This window comes from Colobus angolensis, unplaced genomic scaffold (genome assembly GCF_000951035.1).
Source record: "Colobus angolensis palliatus isolate OR3802 unplaced genomic scaffold, Cang.pa_1.0 Scaffold139, whole genome shotgun sequence".
Classification (NCBI taxonomy): Eukaryota; Metazoa; Chordata; class Mammalia; order Primates; family Cercopithecidae; genus Colobus; species Colobus angolensis.
Window position 1 is genome coordinate 423,259 of NW_012114477.1, and position 12,537 is coordinate 435,795.

At 47.3% G+C, this 12,537-nt stretch overlaps 1 protein-coding gene and 1 long non-coding RNA gene across 3 annotated transcripts in view; one reads left to right on the plus strand and one right to left on the minus strand.

Moving 5' to 3' along the window:
• Positions 1-12,537, minus strand: part of EMID1 (EMI domain containing 1) — a 58,909-nt gene that overhangs the window by 9,278 nt on the left and 37,094 nt on the right. For both annotated transcript variants that reach the window (XM_011934813.1, XM_011934812.1), the window contains exon 13: positions 7,179-7,223. In XM_011934813.1, the coding sequence (XP_011790203.1) occupies positions 7,179-7,223 (45 nt within the window). The remainder of the gene's footprint in view (positions 1-7,178; positions 7,224-12,537) is intronic.
• LOC105506606 lies at positions 1,297-4,330 on the plus strand. The gene is made up of 2 exons (XR_001000950.1): positions 1,297-1,499; positions 3,919-4,330. It is a non-coding gene; the product is annotated as an uncharacterized LOC105506606 (long non-coding RNA).

The window sequence follows — 12,537 nt, forward strand, 5'->3', positions numbered from 1 at the left end:
ACACAAATTAGCTGGGTGTGGTGGCACATGCCTGTAATCCCAGCTACTCAAGAGGCTAGGCAGGAGAATTGCTTGAACCCAGGAGGCAGAGGTTGTAGTGAGCAGAGATCATGCCATTGCACTCCAGCCTGGGCAGCAGAGCAATACTCTGTCTCAAAGGAAAAAAAAAAAAGATGAAAAAAATATTCCATTAAGCCATTTCCAGCATGGACAATGGGACAAGCTGACATGAGCCTCCTAACGAGGTACAATAAAAGGCACCACAAGTGCCCCTGCCAAGAGTATTTAGCCTGCATCTCATTATGAAGAAACAATCAGACAAATTTAAATTGTGGGACATTCACACAAAGACAAAGTCAAGAGAAGAAGAAAAAGGCAGGAGGCCTGTTTCAAAAGAGACTAGAAATGTGGCAACCAAATGCAATGTGTGAGAACCTTGATTAGATTTTGGACTTGACTGATTGATTGATTGAGACAAGGTCTTGCTCTGTTGCCCAGGCTGGAGTGCAGTGGTGTGACCATGGCTTACTGTAGCCTTAACTTTCAGGACTCAGATGATGCTCCTGTCTCAGTCTCCCAAGTAGCTGGGACTATGGGTGTGTGCCACCACACCCAGCTAATTGAAAAAATATATATTTTTTTGTAGAGACAGGTGTCTCCCTATGTTGCCCAAGCTGGTCTCAAACTCTTGGGCTCAAAAGAGCCTCCTACCTTGGCTTTCCAAAGTGCTGGGATTATAGGCATGAGCCACCTCACCCAGCCAGATCTTGGACTTTGAAAAAAAAACAGCTTTAAAAGGCATTTTGGGGGCCAGGTGTGGTGGCTCACACCTGTAATCCCAGCACTTTGGGAGGCTGAGGCGGGTGGATCACCTGAGATCAGGAGTCTGAGATCAGCCTGGCCAACATGGTGAAACATCGTCTCTACTAAAAATACAAAAATTAGCCAGGCATGGTGGCAGGCACCTGCAATCCCAGCTACATGGGAGGCTGAGACAGAAGAATCGCTTGAACCCAGGAGTCAGAGGTTGCAGAGAGCAGAGACTGTGCCATTGCACTCCAGCCTGGGCGACAAGAGTGAAACTCAGTCTCATAAATAAAATAATTAAATAAGTAAATAAGTAAATAAATAAAGGTATTTTGGGGGTCAGGCATGGTGGTTTACGCCTGTAATCCCAGCACTTTGGGAGGCTGAGATGGGTGGATCACCTAACGTTAGGAGTTTGAGATCAGCCTGGCCAACATGGGGAAACCCTGTCTTTACTAAAAATACTAAAATTAGCCGGGCATGGTGGCACACGCCTGTAATCCCAGTTACTCAGGAGTTAGAGGTAGGAAAATGGCTTGAACCTGCGAGGCGGAGGTTGTAGTGAGCTAAGATCATGCCACTGCACTCCAGTCTGGGTGACAGAGACTCCATCCTGGTGCTCCAGCCTGGGTGACAGAGACTCCATCTCAAAAAAAAAAAAGGCATCTGGGGACAAGTGGTAAAATTTACAGGTAAGTCACATATTAAATGGCATCATTTTGCTAAATCAATGTTAGCTTTCTTAAGTATGATGATGGTATTGTGGTTATGTGGGAGAATGTTCATGTTCATTCACGGTGCACACTGCAATGTTAGGGGAAACGTGGCTGGGTTTTGCAGCTTTTTTTTTTTTTTTTTTTGAGACGGAGTCTTGCTCTGTCGCCCAGGCTGGAGTGCAGTGGCCAGATCTCAGCTCACTGCAAGCTCTGCCTCCCAAGTTTAGGCCATTTTCCTGCCTCAGCCTCCCGAGTAGCTGGGACTACAGGCGCCCGCCACCTCACCCAGCTAGTTTTTTTGTATTTTTTTTAGTAGAGACGGGGTTTCACCGTGTTAGCCAGGATGGTCTCGATCTCTGACCTCGTGATCCACCCGTCTCGGCCTCCCAAAGTGCTGGGATTACAGGCTTGAGCCACTGCGCCCGGCCGTGCAGCTTACTTTTAAATGAATTTGAAAAAAGATCTATAAATATATATGAGAGAATGACAGAACAATTGTGGCTCAATACAGTCATATGTCACGTAATGATGTTTCAGTCAATGATGGATTGCATATCTCCACAGTGGTCTCATAAGATTATAATGGAGCCAAAAAATTCCCATTGCCTAGTATTTACTGTATTTTACCTATTTACTTATTTATTTTTCAGACAGAGTCTTGCTGTGTTGCCCAGGCTGGAGTGCAGTGGCGTGATCTCGTCTTACTGCAGCCTCAACCTCCCCGGCTCAAGCGATCCTCCCACCTTAGCCTCCCAAGTACCTGGGACCACAGGCACGTGCCATCACACCCAGCTAATTTTTTTATTTGTACAGACAAGGTCTCACTACATTGCCTACGTTGGTCTGGAACTCCTGGGCTCGGCTGATCCTCCTGCCTTGGCCTCCCAAAGTGCTGGGATTATAGGTGTGAGCCACTGCACCTGGCCATTTGCTATACTTTAAATTGTTATTTTAGAGTGTACTCCTTCTACTTATTTAAAAAACAGTTAATTGTGAAACAGCATCAGGCAGGTTCTTCAGGAGGTATTCCAGGAAAAGGCATTGTTATCACAGGAGATGACAGCTCCATGTGTGTTACTGCCCAGAAGACCTTCCAGTGGAGAAGAGGTGGACATGGAGACAGTGATATTGATGATCCTGACCCTGTGTAGGCCTAGGCTAATGTGTGTGTTTGTGTCTTAGTTTTCGTAAAAACACTTAAAAAGTCAAAAAAAAAAAAAAAAAAGGCCAGGCACGGTGGCTCATGCCTGTAATTCCGGCACTTTGGGAGGCTGAGGTGGGCAGATCACTTGAAGTCAGGAGTTTGAGACCAGCCTGGCCAGCCAACATGGTGAAACCCCATCTCTACTAAAAATACAAAAAATTAGCTTGGCGTGGTGGCTCATGCTTGTAATCCCCGCTACCCAGGAGGCTGAGGCAAGAGAATCGCTTGAACCTGGGAGATGGAGGTTGCAGTGAGCCGAAATCACACCACTGCACTCCAGCCTGGGCGAAAGAGCAAGACTCTGTGCCCAAAAAACCCAAAAACCTTTTATAGTGTATTTTTACCGTACCTTTTCTATGTTTAGATACACAAATACTTATGATTGTGTTGCAGTTGCCTGTAATATTTAGCATAGTAACATGCTGTTTAGGTTTGTAGTCTGGGAGCAATTGGCTACACCACACAGATGAGGTGTGCCGCAGGCTATTCCATCCAGGTTTGTATACGTATATTGTATGACACTCATGCCACCACGAAATCATCTCATGACATATTTCCCAGAACATATCCCCATTATTAAGCGGCACACGGCTGTAACAATAATTGGTCCATCTACAGGAAGGGTAGAATGACATTCATTGTACCAACTTTTCTGTATATCAAAATGCAAAATGGCTGGGTTCAGTGGCTCACACCTGTAATCCCAGCACTTTGGGAGGCCGAGGTGGGTGGATCATGTGAGGCCAGGAGTTCAAGACCAGCCTGGCCAACATGGTACAACCCCATCTCTACTAAAAATACAAAAATTAGCCAGGAGTGGCTACAGAGTCCCAACTACTCAGGTGGTTGAAGCATACGAATCGCTTGAACCCAGGAGGCAGAGGCTGCAGTGAGCTGAGATCGAGCTGTTGCACTCCAGCCTGGGTGATGGAGAGAGACTCTGTCTCAATAAAAAAGGAAAAAAAATAAAAAAATAAAAAAATAAAAATACTGGGGAGGCCAGGTGCAGTGACTCACACCTGTAATCCCAACGCTGTGGGAGCCTGAGGTAGGAGGATCACTTGAGGCCAGGAGTTTGAGACCAGCCAGGGAAACACAGTGAGATCTTGTCTGTATTTTTTAAAACATAAAATTAAAAAGAAAAATCTGGGCATAAGTGTTTTTAAAATCCATTGTTTGGAACTCCCTCAGACAGATGGCCTGATGTTTGCACTGATGACAACCCAGTCTCCTCCAGCCCGGCCTGCCCTCTGCACTTCAGATCTAAGTGTCTGGGCCTGCTGGACACCCCTACTTGGCTGTAACACAGACTCCTCCCATTGGTTCACAGACAAAACTCAGCCTGCTTGCTTCTCCTGGTTCTCTTTTGCTATCTGAAGTCTCCCTTGACTCCTCAATCCCTTTTGCAGCCAAACCAGCACACAAGTGTCTTTTTGCTTCATTGATGGCTGTCTGTCCTCACTGGCTCCCACCCCCTGCTCGGCTCAGACTCTCACCAGGATGACCACAACAGCTCCCTACCTACTGTCTTCTGCTTCTCCCATCCATTTGCCATAGCAACCAGGGGGATTTTTGCAAATAAATAAAAAAAAAAAACCTGACCACATCATTTCCCTGCTTCTAAAGCCTTCAGTGCCTCCCCACTGCCCTAGAACAAAGCCCAAATTCCTGAATGTGGCCTCCTGCCTTTGGCCTCTGTCCCACTCTCTGCCTGTCACAATGCCACTCCAAGTATTTGCAGCTCCTCAAATATCCAAGGCTCCCTCTTGCCGCAGGGGCTATGCACCTGTTGTACCCCCACCTCTGCCTGGACACCCTGTGCCTGGTTAATGCACCTTTCAGGCTTCACCTGGCTCCTCCGGGAGGATGCTAAAGTGTGAAATGTTTATAAAGTTGACAGTCCTGTAGCTGCTGATTATAGGTCTTTTTCACCCCACCTCACTGTGACCACCCTGAGGGTGGGGACTGTGTCTGAATTGCATCTGTGTCCACAGTGCCCAGCCCCAGGTCTGGTGCCCAAGGAGGAGATGCTTGGGGAATGGTAGCTGGTTCTCTGGACCTAGGAGCTTAAAAGTCAGGGCTCCAGTTCCCGCTCTCTGCCAAGGATTCTCTCTGCAGAGTCGGGCCTCAGTTTCCCTGTCTGAATAAGGGGTAAGAGCTTCGATCCAGGTGGGCAGGCCCAGCTTAGTCACTCCAGTTCCTGCAGTGCACCATCATGACCACCAGGTGTCACTGCCGGGCCACAGCCAGAACTCCCGTCTGCAAGCTGCACTAAGGGAGTTGGTTGGTGAAGTGTACATAGGAGCCCTCGGGGACCTTGCCAGCACTGAACCTCATTCCCACCTGTCCCCAACAGAGCTGTTCCCCCAGCCCCCAAAGCCTCATGCAACCCCCAGCTCAGCAGATCCCCTCCCAGGCAAGCAGCAAGCAGGGGCAGAAATGCAGGTAGAAGAGGGGCAGGAAGGTGGGTGGGCAGGGGCCCTGCTACCTCTTGCAGGGAGCCCACAGGTGGTTCTGGGTTCAAGGACTGGTCTAGGGTGGCCAGGGCATCTTGCCAGGGGTTCTCATGAAGGGAAGGGACTGTGCAATCTCTCCCATCCCTCCTGGGCTGGGTGGTAAATGTGTTCCCAGACCAAGGGCCTCTGGGAGAGGCCACCAAGTAGCCTAGGGGAGGCAGAGGGTCAGGCTCGCATGGGTCTACCTGACGCCAGCTCAGCTCATGCCCATACTGGCAGTATTAAGAGGCTCTGGAGCTACGGAGGATGGGCATGGGGTAGGAGGAGATTCAGGGCAGTAGGGGCCAGGAGAGGCTAAGTGGAGAGGTAGCAGGTCCCCAGAAGTCATAGGCAGATACAGGGGAAGACTCGTGCAGGGTAGGGGGCTCACACGGCTGTATCCATCACTGACCCCACAATCAAGAACTGAGAGGGCAAGGCAGGCACGGGGTGCCACCCACATCCTCACTAACTTGTGACTGCCAGGAAGTAGGGTGTCCCATCCAGATTGCATGTGGAGGGGGAGTCACAATACCACCCCCCAAAAAGAGCTTCCTAGTTGTCTCTCTCTTCTGAAGGAGTGTCTGCCTCCACTCTGTCCATTTTCCAGATGTCTCCCCTGTCAGTGATGGTTTCCAGATGCCCGTGTCATGGGGCTTTTGGGTACGGTATGTTTTAGGGTCCTCATCTTTCTCCCACTTCTCTTGGGTGAGTAGATTTCTAGGCCCTGACCCGAAAATCCCTTCCCTGCAATGATCTCCAATGATTGTGAAGGTTTCTACTTTCTTTTCTTTTCTTTTTTTTTTTTTTTGAGACTGAGTCTCTCTGTCGCCCAGGCCAGAGTGCAGTGGCACGATCTCAGCTCACTGCAACCTCTGCCTCCTGGGTTCAAGTGATTCCCCTGCCTCAGCCTCCTGAATAGCTAGGACTACAGGTGCTCACCACCACGTCCAGCTAATTTTTGTATTTTTAGCCCAAAACTTTTAGGCTGATTTTGTATTTTTGTATTTTTTTTTTTGTATTTTAAGAGATGGGGGTTTTGCCACATTGGCCAGGCTGGTCTCGAACTCCTGACCTCAAGTGATCCACCTGCGTCAGCCTCCCAGAGTACTGGGATTACAGGCATGAGCCACTGCACCCTGGACGACTGTGAAGGTTTCTAGGACCCCACATTAATCATGAGATTCTGGGGTGTGTGGTTTCCCCCTTCTTGTCCCCCTTCTCATTTACTCTGTCTCCTATATATGTGAGAGTTTCTAGGCTTCTCTTCTCATCCATCGTGGGTCTCCTGTGTATGTGATGGTGTCTAGGACCTTGTGTAAACTATAGGTCCTTTAATTATAGAGAAGTCTAGGTCACCTGGCCTCATTAACCACGTTAAACGTGTACATAGCAGTTTCGAGGAGTCTTTTTCACAGGCTTCGTGCATTTCCAATGTGTATGGTGGTATCTAGTTCCCCATCCCTTTTACTACGTGGCTCCTAGGTACCTTGTCATTTCTAGGCCCCTTTCCTAGGTCCCCTATCCCACGCTCCTATGTAGATATTGTCTTCGTTCTTCCCTTTGTTCTGCAGACAAGGGAGCAAGCCAAGCCATTGCTGGGAGGGGTTATGGAGGTAGGGGATGCAGTCTAGCCTGGGTCAGCCCAATCCACCCAGGAGGAACAGGCAGAGCCACCCTGGTCTGGAAAGGCCACAGAGGGAGGTGGAGACAGGGACAGAGACTGAGACAGAAGGCATGGGGTCTGCTGATAGGGCGGCCCTGCCCGGTTGGGAGCAACAAGATTGGGCAGGGAGTTGAGGCTGAGAATTGCCAAGGCTCCTGCCTAGGAGACCAGGCTGCAGTGGGGATGTGGATGGGGTGCTCCCACTCCCAGGGCCTCCTGGGGAGGGAATACTCTCTTGAGCACCTAGGGCTGAGAAGGCAGGAAGAGGCCAATGCCAGACCAGAGCTTACCCAGTGGCTCTTCTCACCAGGGTCTCCCTTGGGGCCAGGTTCCCCCTACAAGGGGAGAAAGAGATAGCAGCAGTGAGGAAGGGAAGGAGACAGAAAGGGAGGGGAAAAAAAAGAGGGAGGAAAAAGAGAGGGGAGAGGGAGAAAAACTTAGAGAAACAGACAGAAAGTAGCTTGTATTGGATACAAAGCAAAAACAAACTTCTTGAAGGCAACAGAAAATAATAAAAAGCAGCCAGAAACTGGAGAATATTTAACCCTTAAAATAAGGGAATGGCACTGGGTAAAATCCATATGCTTACACCTTTTCCTCAGAGGGTGCACCCCAGCCCCATCAGCCTGGCAAAACAGAGCTCAAGCAGAAAGTTTCAGTTTTATTGGCCTGAGGAGTCAGAGGTTGAGGTTGCCAGAGAAGCAAGAAATTGATGAGAAATACTGGGAAGCAGGGAGCCACAAGTGGGGGAACTAAATCTGTGTAAATGTTCCTTTCTAACACTTGGATGGTCCCTGGATTGCCCTATCACAGGGCAACACTCTAAGGAGCCCAGTGGGGGAGAACCAACAGATTGGTAGAACTGACTAAAATTGCCAAAAATTGCCCACCATATAGGAGACAGAGTTTTGAGTTCAAGTCCAACCAAGTTAGAGGTGCTTGTGAACACCTAAAGCTTTCCAATGAAACTCCAGAACACGGGCCGGGCGCGGTGGCTCAAGCCTGTAATCCCAGCACTTTGGGAGGCCGAGACGGGCGGATCACGAGGTCAGGAGATCGAGACCATCCTGGCTAACACGGTGAAACCCCGTCTCTACTAAAAATACAAAAACTAGCCGGGCGAGGTGGCGGGCGCCTGTAGTCCCAGCTACTCGGGAGGCTGAGGCAGGAGAATGGCGTAAACCCGGGAGGCGGAGCTTGCAGTGAGCTGAGATCCGGCCACTGCACTCCAGTCCGGGCGACAGAGCGAGACTCCGTCTCAAAAAAAAAAAATAAAAAAAATAAAAAAAATAAAAAAAAATAAAATAAAAATAAAAAAGAAACTCCAGAACTGCCATGGCTTAGGAAAAAAGACTCTATCTCAGGATTACGGGATTTTTCCTAGGACTAAGAGCAAAACCAGAGATTCTCTCTGATAAAGCCTACAAGTAAGCCTCTAAAAGAGCAAGATGACCCATCAATAATTTAACTGTTCTAGAATAAAACTCAACACTCTTCAGGAGATGCTAACAGAATTTAAAGTCTTTTCAACATATTATCTCCTTTGTCCAGTGTGCAACAAAAAATTACTAGACATGAAGACACAGGAAAATGTGACGCATATTGAAGAGAAAAATCAGCCAATAGAAATAGATCCACAGCCAACCTAGATGTTAGAATTAGCAAAGGAGTTTAAAATATCTATGATTAATATGTTAAATAATCTACTGAAATTGATATCATGGGTGATAAGATGGAGAATTTTAGGAGAGATCTATACACTGTAAAAAAGAATCAAATGGAAATCCTGGAAGTGAAAATGATAATACTGGAAATAAAAAATTATCAGATGAAATTAATATAAGATTGGACACAACAGAAGAAGTAAATAATCAACTTGTACGTAGGCCAATGGAATAATTTAAACTAAAGTACAGAGACAGCCTGTAGTCCTAGCACTTTGGGAGGTCAAGGTGGGAGGACAGCTTGAGACCAGGACTTTGGGACCAACCTGAGCAACATAACAAGACCCATCTCTACTTTAAAATGAAAAAACAAAAACCAAACAAAAACACAAGCCAGGTGTGGTGGTGTGCACCTGTAGTCCCAGCTACTCAGGAGGCTGAGGTGGGAGGATTGCTTGAGCCCAGGAGCTCAAGACTGCAGTGAGCTGTGATCACGCCATTGCACTCCAGCCTGGGTGACAGAGCAAGATCCTATCTCAAAAAAGTAAAATAAAGAAATATAAAGCACAGAGAGACAAAGATTTTTTAAAAAACGAACAGAACTTCAGTGACTCATGGGAGAAAGTCAGTGGCGTTCCAGAAGGACAGACTGGAGAGCAGAAACAGAAAAAAAATGTTTGAGGAAATGTTGACCTTTTTTTTTTTTCCCCCCAAATTTGATTTAAAAACAAAACAAAACAAAACAGACTTCTGGGTTCCAACCTGGCATGTAAAGAGCTTAGAAGTTGTTGGTCAGGTGCAGTGGCTCACGCCTGTAATCCTAGCACTTTGGGAGGCTGAGGCAGGCGGATCGTCTGAGGTCAGGAGTTTGAGACCAGCCTGACCAAAATGGTGAAACTCCGTCTCTACTAAAAATATGAAAATTAGCTGGGTATGGTGGCAGGCGCCTGTAATCCCAGCTACTCTGGAGGCTGAGGCAGGAGAATCGCTTGAACCCAGGAGGCAGAGGTTGCAGTGAGCCGAGATCGTACCATTGCACTCCAGCCTGGGGGACAAGGGTGAGAGTCATCTCAAAAAAAGAAAGACCTTCGAAGTTGTCATTCCATCTTAACAACAAGTGGAAAGTTGAAAAAGCTGAAAAATCAATGGCTCTTCTTAGATCTGTTGGAGAAGTGAAGCCATAGGCAAACCACTGCCCCCAAAGCTGGAGAGGCAAATCCAAACTATCATAGCTTACTAAAGCAGAAACCCCACAAGCACAAACCTCCAGAGGAACCAGGGCCAGGATACGAAAACCTGAACTGTAATTGATGAACTTCTAGAGGCTCAGTGTAGACAGGTCTTAGGGTTAAAAACTCCAGGGGAACCCAGTCATAGGCCCACATCCCTCCTTTGGTGAGTTTTACCTCAAGGAGCTCTACAAGGCCCTCACAGTGAATATCAGAGAAAAATGCCTTGTCCTTCCAGCAGGGAGAGGAGATGAGGCACCATTTTGAACCATTCAAAGCATTCTCTTCTGAACAAAGCCTACCTCAGGAGAAACTACTTTACCAGATCCTAACCTGTTGCGATGATCAGACCCAACACCAGCTCATGGGGGCAATAAAGTCCGGCAGAGTCGAAGGAATGGGAAGACAGTTTGAGAGAGAAAGTGGGTCCAGGGGGCCAACGCAAGTATGGAGGCTGTGAAGGCCCTGAGCTCTGGGAGCCCACGCTATTTATTGGTGATCAAACAAAGAAACAAGTGGTGAGGATGTAGGGGTTGAGAGAAAGCAATGCATCAAGCGCATGATTTACAGCTGTGACAGTTTAGCATTTTCTTTGAAGCATATGGAACATGTTCTACTACTTAAGGTAATGGGAGTGCTAGAAGCAAGGAGCCAGCAAGTCTAAACACATTCCAGAGGCCACGAGGGGTTTTATGCCCTGAGCCCTGGATTCCATCCAAGTCACGAGGGGTTTTATGCCCTGGGCTTAGACTATGGTGCAGCAGGTAGCTTTCCACCCTTTAGCACGGAGTTTGGTGTTCCAAAGGCCACGAGGGGTTCTTGACCCTGGACCCCAGACATGTTCCAAGGCTCTTTCATGTTATGTCAGACATGCAAGCCCCGCCTCAGCTTCTCTCCCAACATTCAGCTTTTCTCCCAACACTAACCAACCTGAAGGAGGTGAAATGCCCACTTCCAGCTCCCTCTAGTTTCCATGTGAAGGAAGGGAAATATCCAACTCTAACCCCCTCTAGACAACCTGTCCCACCTAAGAGGCAAAACAACCCCCAAACAAAAACAAAACAAAACAACAACAACAACTGAGACACACTGGTGAAGTTCACAGTCCAAGGGCACAAGCTCATCTAAAGACTGAGATCTAGGCTGGGCGCAGTGGCTCACACCTTGCCTACGGCCTCACTTCTCCAACAGATCTAACCTATGGTCCTAGCACCTTGGGAGGCCAAGGTGGGTGGACTGTCTGAGCTCAGGAGTTCAAGACCAGCCTGGCCAACATGGTGAAACCTCCACTCTACTAATATACAAAAAAATTAGCCAGGTGTGGTGACGGGCACCTGTAGTCCCAGCTGCTTGGGAGGTTGATGCATGAGAATCACTTGAACCCAGGAGGTGGAGGCTGCAGTGAGCCAAGATCGAGCCACTGCACTCCAGTGCCTGAGAGACAGAGTGAGACTCTATCTCATAAAAAAAAAAAAAAAGACTGAGATCTAATCATAGGACTCCAGAACACTTCCCTTCCCCTCATACCTTCTCACTACATTACTAAAGGCCTATCTACTGCAGTTCTTTTGCACAGTACATTATGTCTACCTTCCAGTGAAAAATTACAAGGCACACTAAAAGGCAAAAACACAGTTTGAAGAGATTCAACAAACATCAGAACCAGCATTAGATAATGGCAGAAATGTTCAGATTATCAGGCCAGGAATTTTAAAAATCTACGATTAACATGCTAAAGGAATTAATGGAAAAAGTAGACAACCTACAAGAAGAGATGGCGTATAAGCAGAAAGAAGGAAATTCTAAGAAAGGCCTGAGTGTGGTGGCTCATGCCTGTAATCCCAACACTTTGGGAGGCTGAGGTGGGTAGACTGCTTAAACTCAGGAGTTTGAGACCAGCCTGGGTAACATGGTAAAACCCTGCCTCTACATTTAAAAAAATAAAAATAAAAAAGAGAAAAAAAAGATATTCTAAGAAATAATTAAAAATAAATGGTAGAGATAAAAAGCACTGTAACAGAAATAAAGAATGCCTTTGATGGGCCTATTAGTGGACTGGACATGGCTGAGGAAAGAATCTCTAAGCCTGATGATATGACAATGGAAACTTTCAAAACTGAAATGCAAAGAGAAAAAAGGCTGACACAATAGAACAGAATATCCAAGAACTGTGAGACAACTACAAAAGACGTAAATATGCATAATGGAATGCCAGAAGGAGAAAAGAGAAAGAAACACAAGCAATATTTAAAGTAATAATGATAGAATTCTCTCCCCAAAAAATGTCAGACACCAAAACCACAGATCTAGGAAGATTAAGGAACACCATATAGGATAAATGCCACAAAATGCCACATACACATATCATATCCAAACTTCAGAAAATCAGGCTGGGTGCAGTGGCTCACATCTGTAACCCCAGCACTTTGGGAGGCCAAGGCAAGAGGATCACTAGCGGCCAGAAAGACCAGCCTGGGCAACATAGTGAGACCTTGCTTCTAAAAAAAAAAAAAAAAGGTCAGGCGTGGTGGCTCATGCCTGTAATCCCAGCACTTTGAGAGGCTGAGGTGGGCGGATCACCTGAGGTCAGGAGTTTGAGACCAGGCTGGCCAACATGGTGAAATGCTCTCTCTACTAAAAATACAAAAAATTAGCCAGGTGTGGTGGCAGGTGCCTGTAATGCCAGCTACTTGGGAGGCTGAGGCAGGAGAATCGCTTGAACCCAGGAGGCAGAGGTTGCAGTGAGCCGAGATCGT